Source organism: Crassostrea angulata, chromosome 5 (genome assembly GCF_025612915.1).
Source record: "Crassostrea angulata isolate pt1a10 chromosome 5, ASM2561291v2, whole genome shotgun sequence".
Classification (NCBI taxonomy): Eukaryota; Metazoa; Mollusca; class Bivalvia; order Ostreida; family Ostreidae; genus Magallana; species Magallana angulata.
Genome location: NC_069115.1, coordinates 19,004,098 through 19,025,491, shown reverse-complemented (window position 1 = coordinate 19,025,491; position 21,394 = coordinate 19,004,098). Strand labels below are relative to the sequence as shown.

General features: G+C 33.6%; 2 protein-coding genes across 2 annotated transcripts; one reads left to right on the top strand and one right to left on the bottom strand.

Annotated features, from left to right (window-relative positions):
• Nucleotides 1–651: 651 nt before the first annotated feature.
• On the bottom strand, nucleotides 652–2,975 carry LOC128184320 (baculoviral IAP repeat-containing protein 2-like). The gene is made up of 3 exons (XM_052853757.1): nucleotides 2,646–2,975; nucleotides 1,791–1,972; nucleotides 652–1,431 (listed from the first exon to the last, which is right to left on the bottom strand). Exons 1-3 carry the CDS (start codon nucleotides 2,818–2,820, stop codon nucleotides 703–705), a joined length of 1,086 nt encoding a protein of 361 aa, XP_052709717.1. The 5' UTR covers nucleotides 2,821–2,975; the 3' UTR covers nucleotides 652–702.
• Nucleotides 2,976–3,257: 282 nt separating this feature from the next.
• Nucleotides 3,258–14,459, top strand: LOC128184960 (transmembrane protein 161B-like). Its single transcript, XM_052854613.1, has 3 exons — nucleotides 3,258–3,414; nucleotides 8,123–8,328; nucleotides 11,343–14,459. Exons 2-3 carry the CDS (start codon nucleotides 8,142–8,144, stop codon nucleotides 12,650–12,652), a joined length of 1,497 nt encoding a protein of 498 aa, XP_052710573.1. The 5' UTR covers nucleotides 3,258–3,414; nucleotides 8,123–8,141; the 3' UTR covers nucleotides 12,653–14,459.
• The last annotated feature ends 6,935 nt before the right edge of the window (nucleotides 14,460–21,394 follow it).

Genomic DNA, 21,394 nt, shown 5'->3' with positions numbered 1-21,394 from the left:
TAATAATAGTTATAGCTAACTTAAATTAATTTAATGTATTTGATAACAATCGGTTAGAAATTGTTTTTCATATAATATTTATTTTAATCAAACTATATGGATTTCAAATAAAAAAAAAAAAAAAAACATATTGAAATGAATGTTATTCACGAGCCAAAAATTTCAAATGTCAACTACGAATATAAATTCCTGCCGCATATGAAAAACCATCACGGTTTTTCCCAGAAAAGAACGATCGAAATGTAGTTTCAGGAAATATAGGTTACGTCAGTGAAAGGTTGATTGGTGTAAATTTAAGGAAATGCCTTTAAATCTTATTTTTGTAAATTCATGATAAATACATGTAGAACAAATCAAAAGTTTAGAATATTCGTTGAAAAGATAAGCATGTATGTATCACGATGTTGTAATTCGAATAAAGATAAGAGCGTAAAGCTGGTTATGTATTTGGGGAGAATGAGGGAACGGTGAAGATAATTCATTGTTGCTTAATGAAGAATGTAAAGGGAGTGGTTGTCCCTGATATGTCCTCGTCTTGTAAAATTTCATTTGGACTCAACAACATTTTGTAGATAAAACAGAAATCTACTTTCAGACCCACTGTATAAATAAAATTATAATCAAACTTGATAATATAAACCAACGTTCGCGTTAGACATTCACATTGCATTGCATTATTTTACACGTGAAAAAGTCACTACATTAAACTAAAAACGCTTTCACAACAGCTTTTACTCGTGACGTGCATATCGGACACTCTTTCATGGCTGGGTAGCACTGTGCACACGTGCACATGTGTGCACACGGCAGAAAAATAACACTTACGGTATTGTCCTTACAAACTCTACAGAAAAGTCTTTCTCTAAGTTCTGCATTTTCAGCCTGAAGTATTTCAGTGTCCGAAATACTCTCACTTTCATCATCACTATCGGAATCATAACCGGAATCCTTTTCGTTTTCTATATGATTCTTAGTCGCGTCGTTGCTGCATTCAGCATTTTCAGCCGATATATGTTTATTTTCCTGAAGTTCTTCTGACTCAACGCTAGTCCTGTCAATATTTTCCACTTTCTCTTCCTTTACAACAAAATTCTCGCTGTTTGTTACACTTTCAGATCTACTTTCGCTACTATCCCCAACATTTAAATTTTCCTCGTTACTCAAATCCTCTACAGAATTGTATCCCGAGTCACTCGTCCGTAAATCTAGAATCACATTTACAAGGTCCGTTAAAGAGAACGATCTAGAACCATGCCGAGTTTGCCATATGTTGATGGCTTTTCTGACGGTAAGTTCCGGGTACCCCATCTGTATACATTTAATGGCGACCGTACTTTGCAGAGAACATTCGGGAGAACTCGGAGACGTGACCACGCCCCTTTGTTCCTTGTATTGTTGGTAATTGGGTGTGTCTATCTTGTGCCTTGGATCCTGAAGTTTCATAAATAAACAATTTACATAAAATGAAAAAAAAAACAAAAACAAAACCAAAAACCCCTACAAAATAATCTATTTTATCATATGTTGAGAATGAAACTTAAAAAATTCGGACCAATAACATGTTTTTTTAAGGAGTTCGAACTGTAAGTAAAGTCTGAAGTTTTATTTTTGGAATTCGGACTGGTTTTTCAAATATCCTCTAAAACTTTTTACGCTTGTTTGAGGGGTTTTCATGAAAGATTTGTCAAAATCAGACGGCATTTTTTTGAAAACCATGCTTTAATTTTGTGTTCACACATAGATATAAATATATATGACGTCAGCTTTTATTGTATATAATTGACATTTACCTGTTCCGACTTTTGCTGTGCTACGATTTGTTGAATTTCAGACACGAAACCTTTGCCCATACACTGGACGAGGAATGGGCAGTCTGGGAACCATTGCGCATGCTCCTTCCAAGGGTCGTCGTCTTTCTCCCAATGTCCTAGAATATTTCCGCAGAAGAAGCACTTCACTCTGTCATCTGGACCTAAACATACATTAAATAATTCTGTTAAAGATTCCACTTGACATCTTATCGTATCAATATTCGAAATAATCATTCATTTATGACATGAAGAACTCTTCTTTTTCTTTTTATCAATTTCTATAATTTAATGCATTCTTTTCATCAGTCGTGTATATATTGATTATTATAGAAAGTTGTTATTTTTAGGATTCTATATACTGATCGAGTATATTCTGGAATTTTAATTTTATTATTAAATAATTCCTAAAAACACATTTCATTAAATTATATAATGAAATAACATTTTCAACTGGAATCGGAAAAATATATATATAACTTGTCTAATGAAAATGTTTAATATATTTTCTCTGCCAATTGTTTTATTTTCATTGCCAAATGTTGTGCAAACGAGTATATACATCATGTGTGTGCGCCATGCAACTATCAATCAACTTATTTTCAATAAACAATTTTATGACATTGCATGATTACAATAATAATTGTTATATATACATGTATTTTAATAAATCATTAGCATCTCCATAATTTCAAATGAAACATTTTTTGATGTGTCTTGCTTTCCAAATTGAATATAACAATCATTTCTTGCTCATAGATTTCCTTAAGTTCTTTCATGACGCAAGATGTTCTTTTAATCTTATATGAATTAGTTCCTTAATTTTAATTTGTTTACCTGTATAGTAGAATCCGGCTCTAGCCAAGCTATCTGGGGACTGGTGGTATCTCCATTCGGAGAAACTCCCGTACCGCTTCGCCACGAGGGAAAACTCTGGGTGCTTGGGTTTGGCAAACGACACCCCCAATTCCTCTAGCGCCTTCCTCTTGTCCTCAAACTTCATTTGGTGCATTTTCTAGGTTTTGTTTTTAACTTACTTGGAGAGTCATCCAACAAAGAATACAGGAGAGAAAATTCTCCAAATCGTAGCACGACAAACTTACGGTAAACGGATTATCGGATTTTAGTTGTAGGCTCTGTTCAGAAAAATGTTCAAATGATGTAACTCGTTCAACATTTATATATTTAGTATCAGCAAAAATAGATCAGGGGGAAAAACCGAATTCCCAATATAACTCTCCCTACAGTATTTAAAGAGACGGGTTTTCATTGGCTGAAAACGGGGTTGACCTATTAATAACAAACGGAATATTTTATCACTAGTCTATTTTTAGATCTGGAAAAATTAGCTCTTTCCAGTTTGAAACGCAAAATAGGCCTAACGTAAACATGTACCCCTAGGGATCGGTTCGATAAATTTACGCAGATAACTTCTGAACAATTCATTAAAAATAAGGTACACGTAACACATTGAATGACCCATGATTTACGAGATAAATGCCCATAGAATATTTATAAACAATGAATGAATTATCTAGAAAACAACGCGACCTTTGGAGTGTGAACTTGGGGAAGCCGAAGCGTGCAAAACGGCGTGGGTAGAACGGTGAGCATTTTTCTTCAGAAAACTTCGTCGGTAGCATGTTAAGAATTACAAAAAGTTTCATAAGACCAATTGCCTAAATCTGAATTAAAGATATTCCTCATATGAAAACAACAACATGAATAACTCGAATTTTCTCATATGTTCCATCTCCATTGATTTGACATCAACGTGTACTGTAATATTCTAACGTGTTATGTTGCTTAAATCTAATATGTTTTACGGTGCTACCGTTCTGGCGAGCGCAACAAGAATTACACATACTGTACCTTGCATCATTGTCAACTTATAGTTTTATTTAAGTATCAACGAACGTCAAAAATTTTTTGAGAGAGTATTGCTCTACAATGAGTATGCCAAATGTACTAATTTTAATGGTTATGATACATACAGCGCAACCCCCTACCCAGAGAGAGAGAGAGAGAAAGAGAGAGAGAGCGAGCGAGCGAGCGAGGTACCTGTTTGTAGGTGTGTAATTTCTCACTTTTAAATTAAATGGTATGACTATATGCAACATCTACATAATTTTTTTACCTGTTTATTTTTTCATTTTATTCCTTTTTATTTATTATAGTTCAAAATGTCTTATTGTTTATTTCCTCCCTACTCATATACTTACCTGCCTACTGCACGGTACATGCATGCACAATTACTTTATAAATGGATTGATATGACAGTAAAGTATGGCTCTTGCTAGTAAATATATATAAAATCTCTATATTAAAAAAAGATTAAAAACAAATCAAATGTTAATGAGGCAGGTATCATAAGGACATAGACAAAAAATTTTGTTTGATGAACTGTAGGTTTAGCTCGTTCTTTTTCCCGCGCACACTGGTTCTTAGAGCTCGCTTCGCTAGCCGGCGCTGCGCTCGCTTTTATTACTATTTCTAGTAGACAGTTTTAGAACAAACATTGCCCATGTTTTAAAACTGATAATGTTGTCTTTTAAAAGTATTGATCAAGAATAAGAGATATTTACACTTTGCTTGCATGTAATGATCATGTCATGATGTGCATTTTTAATCTGATATTCCTCTCCGGGCTCTGACACTAACCCCCTCTTTTATATGCACGTCACAATATAAAAGCGGGGGTTAGAGTCAGAGGAGGTCTCCGATTAGTGCATTTGTTATACTTATTACTAAGCCGCCTAAAGCAGAGATGTATGTCCCTGTACTATGTTCAGTCCAATTTAGATAACATGACGCCTATAACAAATTATTATGCCTTCTGTCAGTTTGTCACTATATATTCAATACTCATCTATTTTCACATAGTATCAAAGGATTTATATAGCGTAAGCATATTATGCCGAAATAGAGCACGGCAAATATTTTCAACGAAAATCTTTCAAGCGCCGACAGCGGGATTCAAACTCACGACGCTAAAATCATTCAAGCTTGAAGCCCAACGCGTTACCGCTACACTAAATTAGCCGTTATTATATTTAACGGTATTTATATATATAAAACGTAAATTTATCTCATACGTGTGGTGTATATTACCCGTGTGGTAAACCTTTGCTATATCACACGGGTGATGCTATATCAAAAACTTCCAGACGGAACTACTTTTGACACAGCCCCTCGCTTCAAAGCTTCAGTGACCTTTATTCAAAGATTTGCTAGTACTTTCAACATAACTATATCTACTACAAAAATTAATATAAAATTAATTTTGTTAAAGATTTAAATTACAAATATGAAGGAAAACAAATAACTGCGTAGCATAGGCATCGGAACCGGGGGGCTATTGTGAGTTGGGGGGTGTGGGGGGGTAGCCCCCCCCCCCCCCCACCACACCTTTTTTGCAAAGTTATTCATAACCGTAACCACAAGACCCTTTTTTTCTTGTTTGTCAAGATTTTTGATAAATTTAGCCCACTTCCAACTTTCAATTTGCTTTGTGAAGTTTATAAAACTACAAACTACGTTAACTATCAAGGCGTTCATCCTGACGACGCGATGAAAACAGAGCGCTCTGGTTGTGTTTATATACAAGAACTTACCAAAATAATGTTTCATGAGACTTTGATTCCACAACCAGTAAGCATCCTTATTCACTATTTTCAATTTCGAATCAAAAGGCTAGCCTAGTGTTTGTTTTATTAAACATCAGCAACTGTTCCTCGTTCGAGTCAATTCAAACTAACGGGCATTCGCAACTTTGTGTATGTCAACAAAATTCAAGTCTTCTAATCGGAATTTCGATTTAATCAAGTGAATAAGCTCTAAGAAAAATTATCTAGAGCTAAAAAATTATTTTAAGGTTTATGTCAGTAAAACTTTACATTAAAACAGTTAGATTTATCTCAGGAATGACGTACTAAATTGTATTGCGCAAGGTCACAATAGCCGCATAACACAACGTTGCATCATCGTTTTTAATCTTTGAAAAAAAAACAATTTGGGTCACACAAGGGACTGTCTCAAAAGCTTCATAATATAAATCAAATTGTATGAGATAAATAGAACATCTATAATTGTGTGATTTTATATTTGCTTTATCCATCTCGTTGAAATGGTTATATTCGCTTGGCAAGCCGCGCGAATATATACACCATTTCAACTGGTTGGATAAACATGATAAAGCAAATATAAAATCACACATTATATAGATATCCTCTATATATACGACTGACATCAAGCAATTAAAATTATTCATTTTTCAAAAAAAACACTTCATTATTGACGGTAATTTTAAAGTTAAAGTTTCCTATAAACTTTTGAACGAATTGATTGAACAATTTTCAAAGAAATTCTACATGAGAATCACAGACACGCTTTTTTAAATGACGCTTGATAAAGAATGTTCAGGAAAAAAAATTCAATGAGATTTCGTCTGCTAAACATTTCAAGTTTTCTCGCTAAGGCCAAACGTCTCTCATTTCTTGAAAACAACATAAACCTTTGTTGACTTTTTATTGTACATTACAACTTGTTGATTAAATAAGCAATCAAATCAATTGATTAATTTGAAGAAGAAAAAAAAAATGCTTGCTTTTCCGGTGATTATTTTTAGCGACTTGTCAACACTCGAACGTCACAGCTACTTATACCAAAGCACGTCAGTATATTCAACAGTCGGCATAATAATAACAATAGTGTTGTGTTGTGCATGTACTATGCTTAAATAGTAGTCAGGGTTTGATACATAGTGCACTCGCCTCCGGCTCGTGCACTATGTATCAAACCCAGACTACTATTTAGGCATAGTACATGCACAACACAACACTATTATATAAATAGTGTTGGGTGTTAATTGCATGGAAGATGTGGGGAAAATTATTTTGCGACTGCATTTTATCATTTTTTAGTTTGAATTTTGGTTACCATTTCTGTCACTTTTTGACGAAATTATACATACAGTTAAAATCAATATATATAACTTTTCCTTTTTTTACATTTCATCACAAAATACAAAAAAGGAATGAGCCATAAACATGATGGAAAAGCTCTCCTTGTTTTGACCAAAGCTTGTGTGATCCTCTAATCAAGTAGATAAACGCCATTTAGCTGCATTATTTCTAAGTGAAAGGTCAGTCATTTTTGACATAGGACTATGGGAGGGGAGGAGTTCTAATGTGCAGTCAAAAAATTCCATGAAGAATGTAAAGATTAAGTTAGTTTTTTTTTCTGGGCACTGGCTATTTAAAATAGTATGCTTCAATCCCAGTTCTTCCCTTTTCATGTTCTGAAAGACTACATCTGCTATAATTGGGAAGTCTGACATCTTTTTCCATTTGGACCACCTTTCATTATTTTTTGACATTAGCATTCGGGCACTCTGAATTCATGTCTTTAGGAGTGCAAAATTTCCTGGTGTAGACATTCAACTTTTAACTGCAGTCTACAGCCTGACAAACTAGAAGGGACTCTTCAAAGGAGAAATATTTGGATTGTTTAATACCAGTCATCGAATATTGTTTGAACCTTGAAGTTTTTTGAACAATTGGATAATAAAGCAAAATATAGTGCAAGAATATCGTGCATCAGAACATAGCATAATCATGGTCAAGTGACATTAAGACATTGATAAAATATTGTTCATGATACATGTATTTAATGCAACTGATCATCATTAATTTTGAATTGTTGTGGGTTCAGAAAATTGCATTTGTACATCAACTATTACCACTAGTCTTCTTTTTATCTGTATTGAAAATCTTAACTGCAACTTGGGTTGTTGAATACAAGTTTTTAAAAAGTATTTTAATATTAGTCTCTGCATTTTTTTTAAAATGCATGCTACATGTATATGTACATGTATTAGATATATGTAGTACATGTGAATATAATTTAATATATAAACAATCATGATAAATGTCAAATCAAATTTATAATTACAATGACTGAATGTGTAAGTGTGTGCCTTTAAGGCATAGTGATACATATTTACTAGATTGATTTATCAAAAGACATTAAGGAAGCAGTGGCAGTTGACATGATTTATTTCAAAGAAAAGATTTGATCGTTCAAAGAAAACTTGATTAATAATTTTATTTCTTACAAAAAATGTTAGAAAAGTTAAATTAATTTCATAGAGAGGTTCCAGGTACATGTATATATATACACATTGGAACTAACATTGTCAGTTTTTTTAAGGTGAAATACAGAATTTTATTTAGCGTTCAACAAGTGCATGGAATTTCAAATTTTTACGCTTTAAATATAATACATGGAGTTTAAAATATTGTTTTCCTCCTCAGGTAAGCAGTGACAATCAGCATGGCTGTTTTAGGGGCCCAGCTGGTATTTAGCCTTATCATCTTCAGCTTCCTGCAGAAGTTGTCCCCCTACCTGTCCCTGGGGCGATGGCTGTTGGTTGGCAGATTGGTCAGATACCTACACCCCAGTGAGGAGGAGCTGAGGCGCGCAGCAGGGACACCCAGTAACTACCAGGGGAGAGGCAAGGGTACGTATCATGTATTTATTACCTTTAAAGGACTAACAGAAATTGCACATTTCTTTCCTGAAAAGAAGGGCAGAAGTAGATATTACATATTTCTCATCAATGAAAGACTGATGTATCTGTATTTCGAGAGAGGGGCATATTTAAGTGTTTTAAAAAAAGCACAATTTGTCCAAAAAATTTTTACCTCCCTTTAATACAAATATTTTAAAATGACTGATATGAGATTGTTCAAATTATGTTTTGCTTAATGAGGCCAAATAAAAAAATACCTGTGGTTCCGGTCATCCTAACGTCCCTATTTTTTACCCCGACCCTAAACTTTTTTTTCGCCAATTTTCAAATTTTTCCAGAATTTTCCCTGCTTTCCGTCATCGGCTCTAATACCACAATGACGGCCTCCAATTAGTGTTGGAACATTTTAATTCCTATCAGTTGATCAATAAAAAGAAGATAAATCAAGAGCTGTTTGTACCCTGTGTACCTCACAATAAATAAATTAGGACCAACTGGGTGACATGCTCGCTTTTTGATCGGTAACTTCGCTGGAATTTCCTTTGAAAGAGATGTTGAAGTCACCCTGTATTCTGAGTTATTAAAACTCATAGGCAAAAAAAAATGATAACTATCATTTTTTAAAGGCGTTTTCACAGTCTCAGTTAACCCCTGTTGTGATAAACAACTTGCGACTGTCTTATCTATAGGGGTCAATATAAATACGGGTGATGCAACCACATACTGTGCATTGAAAATTACAACGGATGTTTATTTCTTTTAGTGTTTTATTATAATTAGTTTGTAGCTTGTAATTAGTTTACAACACTGCCAAATTAATGCTGAAATAATCATGAAACAAGTTACTGTCCTTTAAAAAAGGACTACAATACGTGGACCATTTGCATGTGTTTCAAACGAAAACGTGAAAGCCTTAAGATTATCAGAGATTCCACCGACCCTAGCCCTCTGCTTTTAACCACTAAATTTGTTTGTTGTATTACGTATGTATGTATAGCCCTGAATTTTTATCTCAGAATTTAAAGGATTAATACTTCTAAAATAATTATGATCTATCTATGAATAAAGTTTACATGTATAGTATCAGACATTTGGTGAATTCTACTATTTGCGCACACATTACGATTCGCACTACTTTGTTAACTATGCAGTGAAAATAATTATGATCTATCTATGAATAAAGTTTACATGTATAGTATCAGACATTCGGTGAATTCTTCTATTTGCGCACACATTACGATTCGCACTACTTTGTTAACTATGCAGTGACAGCTTTGTGTAAATTAAAAATTTCATATTTGATGCATTTTTCTTGAGATTATATAAACTCTTTATACAGTGACATAATTATTCAATCATACTTAAATGCTTAATAAAATTAATCGGGAAGTTCTCTGGCCTCGCCTACTATAAAAGTAAAGTTACATTTGTAAGTTACATGTGTATTCGGAATACATCAAAACATTGCAAATTATGCTAATTGATACGTGTTGTAGTTTCGGCATAACATTAACTTATTTCATAATACTGATAGTTCATATCACCTGCCAATCATTTCTTTAAAAGGAATACTTTGTTTCTGTACTGTTTACTAAAAACACTTTCCGAGCTTGCTGGAAAGGCCCGAGAAGTTGCGATTGGTGTGATAGCCTGGTTCCCTGAGCTACCCATTACGCACAGGAACCAGACTAGCTCATGCGCAGGCTGAATTTTCCCCATAGCATCTGGTTTAACCTTGCTTATATATTTTCTGCATGGACCTCAGGGTCCACGCAACAATATGTTAACAGTTATTTTCAAGGTTCTTGATCTGCATAACAGTTGTAATTGGGTCAAAGGGTTGGACTAATACCTCCAAAATACACCAAAATACAAAGACTGATTTTATTTGTCATTAAGCTAACACAATTGCAAAACATTTCATATATAAAATGTATGAATAATCAAAAAAATTAAATTCAACAAATTGGATAATTTAAAAAAAAATAATAGATTGTTGTTCTAGTTTTTATTTACTTGTTTCTTATCCAATCTAAACTATTAAAGACTTAAACTTTGTATATCGTTATTAGCATTATGCTATTGTCAAGAAATGGAAGTCTCTCTAATTTCTCAAACTTCTCCCTATTTTTCTGATAGATAGAAGTGAATCTCCCTAAAATTTTGCTCTAAGTTGGGCCCTAAATTGAATTTAAATGGAATCTGCAAGCTAAAAATAATTTTTTAAAATTTAAAATGAGAAATATTGAGATTGAACTTTGTTTAATTGAAACGAATAGAAAAAATAACAAATGATAGCATTCTGAATTAAATTCCAACCAAATCGAATGAACTCGGAATCATCCCATCCCTATAATTATATAATACCGAACATTTAATTCTTTTTTGTCCATGTTGTTTTTAAACCGAAATTATTTTTTTTATTAATTTTTTATTTAAAAATATTTGTGTCATAGTAGTAAAAGCTATAGATGCTCTCTACCAATCTTAATTTAGTATATTTATCTCACTAAATACAAATGCCATCTGCAATGCAGTGCTAGGTACATGTAGTACTAAGAGAATCATTTTATACATTAAAAAAAAAAAAAAATCCCTACCTACCTACCCTAATTTTTTTTAGACGTTACCGGAACCACACATATTTTTTTTATTTGGCCTGATTAAACATGTTGAAATATATAAAAAATTATTAAGCCATCCTTAAAAAAATGTTTGTTTGGAATTGCTGCCTTGGGGTTTCCAGAACTATGAGGGAGAGAGGACATTTTTTTTTTCAAACTTGAAGTTTAACTAATTTTAATTGGCAAAACAGTAAAAATCTCCATCAAAAAGAGAGTTCTTTTTCGATACAGTAATAAAAAAATTTCATTGGGGGTTAATTCGATGAGGAGGGAGGCAATTCCAAACAAACAATAATTTGATTTTGGCCTTAGATATTTCTTAATTTTGACTTTTTTTGTGTACAATGTATGTATATATTCTTTGTTAATTAATTGCAGGGAGAAAAGGAGACAAGAAGAACCACAAAGACTCTACGGACAATAATTTTACGGTCCCCCGTACAATTGACATCGCTCTGGACACTGCCCCAGTGGAGGCAGTTGACCTACTCCAGCTCAGATTCTACCCAGACTATCAATGGCTTGTGGACTTCTCTTTGTCTGCGGGTGTGGTCTACTTCCTCACAGAAGTCTACTACACCATAGGTCCCAGGTCAGAGTTCAACATCAGCATGCTTTGGTGCATGCTGGCCATTGGATTCGCCCTGAGAGTGTTGATGGCTCAGACAGCCATGTACTTCAGGCTCGAGAACGGAGGAGAGAAGATTCTGTGCGTGACTTTCGGTTTCTTTTTTCTGGTGGCAGCCATGGGAGTTCTAGTCGTGGATGAGTCCATACTCGAATTCGGTTTGGAGGAGGGTTATGAGAACTTTTCCACAGGTGCTAAAAGTTTCCTAAAACAGCAGGATGTGGACTACCAGGGGCCTGTGAGTTTCCTGACTTTCAAGATTATTCTTTCCTTTGTTTGTGCTATTTTAGGAGCCTTGTTAACATTTCCAGGACTTCGGTATGGGAAACTACACATTGATGCTTTAAAATATGCAAGAGAAAGTAGATTCAAACAACTACTCTTGCAGCTGAACTTCATCTTGCCACTAGTGATTATTTTATTGTGGATCAAACCCATTGGACGCACCATGTTATGTGGAAAACACTGGCGAGCTACATACAAACACTTACAAGAATCTCAATTTGACATTCTCCGATTACTGTTGATTGCCGCTATGTTCTTGTTAAGACTCTGCTTAATGCCGACCCACCTTCAAGCCCACCTCAACACTGCCTATGAAAAAGTGGAGAACTTGAAGAAGGAGAGTGGCAGAATTAGTGGAGTGGAATTCCAGAAACTGGTGGCCAGGATATTTTACTATCTGTGTGTGGTGACTTTGCAATATCTGACCCCTCTCATTCTTCTGCTGTTTCTTATGTTCCTTCAGAAGACTCTTGGCGAGTACTCCTGGTCATCCGTTCTGGGAAAAGACATGGAGGATTATTTTGCCTCTTTCAGCCAAAACTCAACTCAGGCTTCCGAAGGTGCTGGCATTTCTAGTAGTTTGAACTCGACCACTCTCGAGTCGATCGGCGAGACGGCTGCCCAGTTTTCCTTGACCTTTGTGAACTTGAGGCAGGTGTTCTCGGCTCAGTGGTATCGCGGCTTGCTGTCCTTTGTGACGTGGTGGGTGTGTGCCTCCTGGTTTACCACCTCTGCTTTTGGAATGTACTACCACTCTAATGTAGGATCAACATAGGTGTAGGATCAACATAGGGTGTAGGATGTAGGACAAAACTCGGATTAAGTCCACAGGAGTGCCATTTGTGTTGAGAAAATAAGTCTGACCTTTGATGCAATATCTGGTTCATTTAATTTTGTGCAAAATATATTTGTAGGATGTTTGAAACTTTCATACAATATGGAGTGAAAAAAGTCATATCATTTGATATATTTTGTATAAAGTATGTGTCATATTATTGATTATTTCTTTTTTAAACATTTAACTGTTTTAATGTTTTTGACGTATAAATTAGGAGTTCCAAGTAAAAAAAAAAAAATGAGAGATTTAATCTACTGAGTACTGACTGGTTGTAATATGGTTTTAATTAAATCCTTGAAAAGGAAACATATTGTGGTAAGTCTGTAAGTTTGTCACTGTGCATTTCTGTTGACAATTTTGGCTTTGGATAAAGACCACCTCAAGTGAAGGACCAGTGCAAAAATATATTGAGGTTAATACATGGGCGAGGCCATGATGAATTTTTTTTACATGTTGATTAGCAATAATGAATATTAAAGTAAACAATTAAATATTTCTTGGCTTAATCATGATTTTGCTTTGTATATCATGTATATGGTTTATAGACAACTTGCATATATTATGACAATTTGTCGATTGATTTTAAGCATTGCAACTACACAAGCCATATTAAACAGAGTTGTTTGATGCTGTGTAGAGAGAATATGTATTGATTGATAAGGCCAAAAAAAAATTCTTGTTTCCTGTCCCCCGACCAAAAAAAATTAGGGAAGGAAGGAAAAAAAAATATTTTAAGAATTTTTTTTTTATAAATTTGGAGCATGTGTGTAATAATGAGAAAAATGAGAATATTCACAGTTTATGATACGTTAATGAAGATTTAAAATTTCCAAATGTCTTTGTGTTATTGATAGATGTAATGTATATCATTAGTCAACAACAGGCAGTGAATTTTTTTTTTCAATGAAAAATAAAAACCTATTTTAGTTGCAAAATTTAATCTACGTGTATGAATGTATTAATGCCTTTTATGAATAAATATTTCTTTATTGTGATAGCTTAATGACAATATTTATTAAATCAGTCTCTGTACTTCTGTGTATTTGGGGTATTAGTCCAACCCTTTGACCCACTTAATACCGTATGCTGTTTAGTTCACAAGATAATGTAAAAAAAACAGTTTTATGGTAATATTAACATTTATTGCGGAGTGATTAACCAAGAGCAGGTTATTAACTGTCTAATATCAGGATTTAACAAAAGTAATAATTTAAACATCGGTTTTGTTGTGTGCAGTTGCATCACCCGTATTTATAACCCCAGAAGATAAGATTTTGCCAGTTTTTAACCGTATGACGATATATTTTCTGCAGTAAAGATGTCTGTAGATAGGTTACTCTCATTCTGTTGCAAATGAGGTTAATTTAGTTACCGTTCACCATTATGATCTAAAAAAAAATAACTTAGGGTCGGAGGGTATAAGATAGGGTCGGTCGGGAGACAGGAAACAGGGATTTTTTTTTGCCCTAAGGTGGCTGTGGGATTAACTACTGTAATATATAAATATGAACTGAGAGCAAAGTGTGAGTCATAGATTATCATAATACTTGTATAATGTGTTCTACTCTGGACTGTGAACACTGGACTGTACATAGCAATGTATGTTGACGTTTTGTAAATGCAAGAAAGACACTGTTTGTGCAATATGTAATTGGTCAGATTTTATCTTAGCTTATAAAGTGAACATGTGAACATTGTGAGAAAATAAAGAGCAAAGACGTGAACTGGCAACATACATGTAAAACATGTAGTTTATATATATATATATATATATATATATATATATATATATATATATATATATATATATATATATATATATATATATATATATATATACTTTTGCTCTTGTGTGTCAACACGGCAAATTCTTCGTACAATGTTTTGAAACATTTGGTAGAGTGCAAAATTAGGCAATCAAACTAGTTTGTGGCAGCCTTTGAAATATAACACCCACCCCACTCACACCCCCCCCCCCCCCCCTCTGAAGAAGGCAGGGCATATTGCTTTGCTGCTGTCTGTTTATCGGTCGGTCGGTCGATCAACAGTTTCCGTTCATTTTCTTCGCAGAGGATGATATTGAAATGAAATTTGGTATATAGGTTTATCATGATAGTATCTAGGTCAAGTTTGATTTTAGGTACTGTTCTTTACAAAAATTTAGATTATTGAGAATCAAAATTTGTACATGACAACTGGGGGAGTTGTTTTGTTTCCTCAGCTGTTTGGTTGTCTCGTCAGCCTCCGTCTAAAAGTTCATTACATTTTGATAATGTTCACTCCCGATATCTTTTAGTTTCCTCTGTATTAGATCCATGATTACTCTGTCACCGTGTGCGTCTTCTTCTAATTTATGAATTTTCTTGACATACATACCAATGTCAGAACGTTTCGAGTTTTCTTGGAGCTTCGTTTTCAAATCCGTATTTTCACTTTGAAGTCTTGCATTCACAGAATCAACACTTCGTAGTTTTTCAGCCATACTCATCGTAAGTTGATTGGACTTGCGTATCTGAATCGTAACGCTGTGTAACTCAGTTCGTAGAATACTTGAGGTATCAAACAAAGAATGAAATTGATTGTTGCATACATGTAGTTAATTAAACTGCAGTTCTCGCATAGTACGTTTGTTTTCAAGATATATGCACAGTCGTTTAATGTCTCGCGTCTTTTTACGACCAAAAACTGCTTCCTTTCAACACGTTTTGTTGGTTTCTTCATCTGTGTAAAACATATTCTGGAATAATGTCCAATTCTGGGACATCGGTAACACTTTTGGTTGAACGCGAAACATAAAACGTTTGGATGCACGTTTTCGCACCTTCCGCACACTAGACGCTTACACGAAGGGAAGCTGAACTTCTTTTGTCTCCATTGCGGTCGGAAAGAATATTCCATGTTGAATCTAGTTTTATTCGTCTTCATCATATGTAAACTCTGAATCTGGTGAAATTCGCTTAACTGTTGTAGAGGTCCATGATCTGACTCCTACAAAATATAGCAGTCCCGGGTGTCGTTACCCTTAGTATAGGTTTCTCCAACTAAATATTACGGGGCGCTCTCTTCCGTCAAGCCTAATACTGGGCCAACCGTGAGTTTATTCTCTTGTTGTTGGACCCAGCCTCATGAGACCTCCAAAATTGCAAAAAGCCAACACGCGTTTTAGTTTTCAGACTTTTTTTAATTATAGACTTTATATGAAATATAATTTTACTTGAGTATGTATCGTGACGGGTTTCGTCGTCGATAGTACGATTAACCAATTTTTGACAGAATTAGCGCCTTGGACTGAAAAAATTACATTATTTGCAGTTGTCATTCATTTTCTTCGCAGATGATTAAATAATTTGCAGTTTCCATTCATTTTGTTCACAGATGTTTCCATGGGAGGGGGCAAAAGTGTTTTACAAACATCCTTTGTTTCTTTATTTTGACTGATCAATACAGATATGCAAATTCATTTCTCTTGATATACGTGATATAAAATGCAGAAGGTATTTACACGAATGTCTTTTGAAGATAAATGCATTTTATGTTTATATGTTAAATTTATATAATAATGAGTTTTTAGGGTTAAATTCCCTGTATGCCTAACATATTCATTAAAGCGCTAAGCATAGCTAAGCGCTTTATTGTCGTTAGACTTCTTCTTCCGGTGCATCGAATAACCGCCCCTATGAGCAGAAATATCGACATTTAAACTGGCTAGAGATCCAGTTTCAGGGGTTTACACACATAACTGCACGGACTTTTATGAATTAAATGTATGTATAATTGTGAATCTAATGTGCGGGGCTTACGTACATGTATCATTGCATGGGCCGCCACGCAGTGTTAAGAAAATATAGTGCACATATAAAAGCTGAAATGTAAATGTTCCTTTAGAACCAAGGTATGTTAGCGCTTTTCAGTACTATCAGTACTTTGATTTTTAAACTACAGCCTTAAAAAATGACAAGAACTTGTTCAGAGACAAAATGTTGCTTCACATTTATAAATCTACACTTCAACTGAATTGTTTTGTTACTTTCTGGTGAATTCACGTCAGGTGAAAGCTCAATTCGTTACATTCGCTCAAGTTTACGCTGAATAAAAGTATTTAAGTTGGTGAAATAACGGTACATGGTATTCCAATGAAAACCGATTCCAGGAGTTCCGAGATAACAACTTAATTAACGACGTGCGGAGATTCCAGCACGAACAGTCCGATATAATTCTGTACACAATTGAAAATCGACACAAACGTGCAGTAATCTAGCACAGATAGATTCTTAATCTTAGATTGTAATAGTTAAGGAATAAGGAATCATTCTATGAGTATTATGAGGTGAAATCTAGCACAGCTAGCCCGATATTACATACACTCCACCAAAATGCGGGGTTCCAGCACAATTAGCCCAACATAACACTCTCTGCTAACGTGCGGGGTTCCAGCACAGTTCGCCCAACCGTTTTTTCCCGATCTTCAACAATTCCCCCCCCCCCTTTTTTTTCTTTGAAAGGCATTGCTCTTTTTCGATAACAAAAATATGTTAGAGACATGCCAGAAAAATAAACATTCACACATATAGCTGTTAAGATATTTTTCGCACTTATATGGTCCAGCAATTATCTAAATTGAGATTAAGTAAAGAAAATATCAAAGACTTGTGTCAAGAGGATTTATTTATCATTTTTGTCACATGAAAGCATCTCCGTTTGTTTGTTTGTTAATTGTTCTTCGTTTTGTTACAAAGTATATTGCGTAATCAATCTGAGAGAAAAAAAAGTTCTCGTAGCAGATTGTAAATCTTAAATCGATAGCCTGTAACATTTAAAGTTTAAAATCGAATATTTTTAAACTTATCTATTACAATCTAAGATTAAGAATTTTCAATTACGTAGAGACTTATATCGGACTGTCCGTGCTGGAATCACCGCACGTCGTTATTAAGTTGATATCTGGGAACTCCGAGAATCGGTTTTCATTGGAATAACATGTACCGTTATTTCACCAACTTAAATATACCTTGTTGAACCTTTTCTTTCGTTTTGGAGTTTTTATTCAGCGTTAACTTGAGCGAGTGTTACGATTGAACTTTCACCTGAATTTTAAGAACGTTTACATTACAATTTATATTAAACTATAAACAATAACAACAAAAAAATGACGAAAGCGTAAAAAAGAACGGCCGTGAATAATTTATTTTCTAAACAACAACCAGAAGAAAAATGATACATGGCATCATTATACGTGTTACAATATTAATAAGTTTCTAAAGTTAAAACGTTGACAAGAAGTCAAAAAGAATTTGATCAATCATCAATACCTAAAAAACATAGCTCTTTTGTTAATAATTACGTATAATTACAAACATTGTTTCTAGTTACTGCTTCCAAATACCATCTTGATTACATTCTCAATGCGTAAGGCATAATAAATCCCATTTGATTTTTGATTTTTTTTTAATGCAAAAAAAAAAACAAAAAAAAAAAAAAAAAAACAGAAACAAAAAACCCCTCAAAAACATAAACACATCACCAGTTATTCTACTATTTTTTTGTTGGGGGGGGGGGGGGATGATGGTGGGATTGGCTGGGGGAAGGGGGTACATCGCCCATTTGTCAGGTATATAAACCTGTGTACTGTTATTGTGTTATGTTTTAACTCAGTATTGATAACGAGATAACTTAAAACAATATAGCCAACTCGTTTGATAGAAAAAGATACTTACTAGTACTCGATATATATATATATATATATATATATATATATATTTACATTAGGTATAACTAACTCTCAATTAAAAATAACTTGCTAGACAGCCCACTACATGTAACACGTTATAAGTTATTTTCTCGTAGCGACAAGATACAGTCATGTATTTGTCTAGCTCTTAATAACGAGATGCTTAAATACTGATTTTCTTTGTTTTTAACCTTTTATAAAAATGTTTTAAATTAAACCAAATCGATTTTCGTTCATGTCGGGAATGCTCTCTCCGCGAATGTGAGAACCAGTAGAACTTTCCTAAATCGTGGAAACGTTTCGTTACAAACTGACAATTATGCTATTACATCAATTTAAAATAGTTTTCCCCATTAAAGTTACTCTTAAAATACAGCATGACAAAATAATAGGCATTGTAAGTAATTATAATGACACTATTTAAAGATTGCTGTATGCTGACATAACTTCGAGTGTATCTGTATATTTGTCTAGTACTTAAATTATTAAAACGTACATTACTAATTTAAATATTTTAGTTTTAGCTTTTAGTTCTTTTTAGTTCTTCAGTCCTTCTAAAGGTATTTTTGATACCCAATGTTTCATTTTGCATAAGATTTTAATTTTTTTCAGTGTGGATTCTTATTTGCTCTTCTATACACTGAATTTTAATACGTCGCTACGATTTTATGGATAATCAACCTGTAATTTCTATAGTCAGATTAAAATTAAATACAATTGGTTTTTGATTATAATAATCTATAAGCCTGTTTTTTTTTTTGTTAAGGGTTATTTCTCAAACTTTTGAAGGGCGTTGTACATCACAACCTTTAAAGTTGAACTACTTCTTCCCCACAAGAAGACATGTGATACACATCTGCCGAGCTGCATTAAATTTTATGAAATAAATCAAAGGATTGACACTGTGAATAATAGCACTAGCTATTGCAAAATATGAATCTAAGATATTGAACATAGGGTAATGATTTGACATGAGAAGGTAACGAAAGTTGTTTACCAAAGACGCGGCAACCTTTGAAACATTAAGAGCCAAAATGATAATTGTGACAACAGTCATTGGTAGTTTCGTTTTTTGTGCAGATACAGACGTACGTGCCGCCTTAAAACGGTAATAAAATAAAACCAGAAAAATTACCAACAGGAGAATGAATGATAATCCATCGACAATAGAAATTGCAATTATATATTGGACTCCCATGGTATCAGAAATAAAATAATTTGTTAAATATCCGTAAGCAGCGCTGATAACAAAACCGAAAAAGAAACTTAATAAGACTCGATATTTTGTGAGGTAAATGCGACTTTTGATGGGATGAACGAACAGAAGGAACCTTACAAATCCTAGAATCAGCACCCCTATTTCGGAGAATAGTTTGGAAAATCGATTTATTGTTTCTAAAATAAACCGATAAACTGAGATTGTGCATAGTCCTCGCTCAAGTAATAGAAGACTTAGTATCATGTTGTGACAGTACGGGTTAACTAAAAGAGCAATTGTATCCCCTAAAGCAAGATTCATAATACAATAATAAAAAGGTTTCCGTAAGTTCTCTTTCAAAGGAATGTACAATATTGTTAAAAAGTTACTGACTATTCCAGTTATAATAATAATAGGCTCTAACACAGAAAATTGACCAAAACCTGCTAGTGCGAGGGTAGTTAATGATGTATTTTTAGTGGCATTCAAAATACTTTCAAGAATTGCGTTACTTTCATTCGACAAAAAAGGAATTTCGTTCACATTAACTGCGGTTCCAGAACAAAATGTGTCTATTATCTGCTTCTGCGTGATATCCATCGTGGGAAACAATGCTTCATCCCATTTATTATTGATATTTGGAAATGCAGACTTCCAGTCTTGAGGGTCAAAATCTTGTCTTGAATCGTTGGTTGCTTGAGTTAGATGTAATATACATCCCATCAGCAGGATTTGGAACATTTTCATAGCAACGACCTTGCCAGCCTTAAAATAAATGAAATTAAAAAAAAAAAAACAATCTTAAATTTCAGGCATACTGTTATGTAAGTATATATTTTTTTCTATAAGTACATTTACTAAGTAACAAATAATAAACCCACAGATCAGTTTCTATTTTGCGTTTAGTTCAAGAAAAAAACTTTTTATGATTATAAAAGTTTAAAGACTAGTATTAATATTTTTATCCACCGAGTACTGTGTTACCCATTTCTTACAATTATTCTTCAACTTGCTAGACCAATGCTGAAGCTAGGCAGTTTAAAGTAATTTGTCAGCGTATGAATATTCTAAGTAAAACCACTAGGCCTTCAGACTTTACTTTAAGGAAGGAGTCTTTTCTGGTTTTCGACTTGTCAAACGTAAATTTGATTAATTGTTCATTAAATCAAGATGAAAGGAAATTAAAATAGTATATTTTTCTTTCTTTTTTACTATCATACAACTTGGCATAGAAAAATGTAATCAATGTTTAGAGTGGAACAAGGACTATATTTTTGGCGTAGGAAAATATCACATGTTGCGCAATTCAGAATTGCTGCAGATTATATATACTAGTATATAATGAGTCTGTTATAGCATTTTAAAAACAATAACAATAATGTTGGATTTTTTTTTTTTACTAATGTGAACTAATAATATGATACTTGGGTTTCAGAATATGTTTTTAAAATATGATTTGCCTATCAATTAACATTTTTATAAGCTTTTTAAAGCGCCCATTCTATACATTAATTTTTGTGAAAAGATCACTAAAATCAGTTTTTCTCTCTTATGAAACGGTCAATATATTAGCTTTTCTGTCAATTTATATCTTTATAAAAAGTCTTCATAATACATAGAAATTAGAAATATTTTATTATTGGAAGCATAAAAAAATAATCAAAATTTCTTCAAAATTTAAGAAAATTAGAGGAAATGCGGGCTAAGCAATATCAATTTTAGTATAAATATTTAATCCAATTTAGTAGTATAA

Excerpts from the sequence above, each read along its gene's own strand:
- LOC128184320 (XM_052853757.1), bottom strand. The coding sequence starts at position 2,820 with ATGCACCAAATGAAGTTTGAGGACAAGAGGAAGGCGCTAGAGGAATTG. Across the intron at positions 1,973-2,645 it reads AGCCGGATTCTACTATACAG|GTCCAGATGACAGAGTGAAG; the intron begins GTAAACAAATTA and ends ATGTATGTTTAG. Across the intron at positions 1,432-1,790 it reads CACAGCAAAAGTCGGAACAG|GATCCAAGGCACAAGATAGA; the intron begins GTAAATGTCAAT and ends ATGAAACTTCAG.
- LOC128184960 (XM_052854613.1), top strand. The coding sequence starts at position 8,142 with ATGGCTGTTTTAGGGGCCCAGCTGGTATTTAGCCTTATCATCTTCAGC. Across the intron at positions 8,329-11,342 it reads CTACCAGGGGAGAGGCAAGG|GGAGAAAAGGAGACAAGAAG; the intron begins GTACGTATCATG and ends AATTAATTGCAG.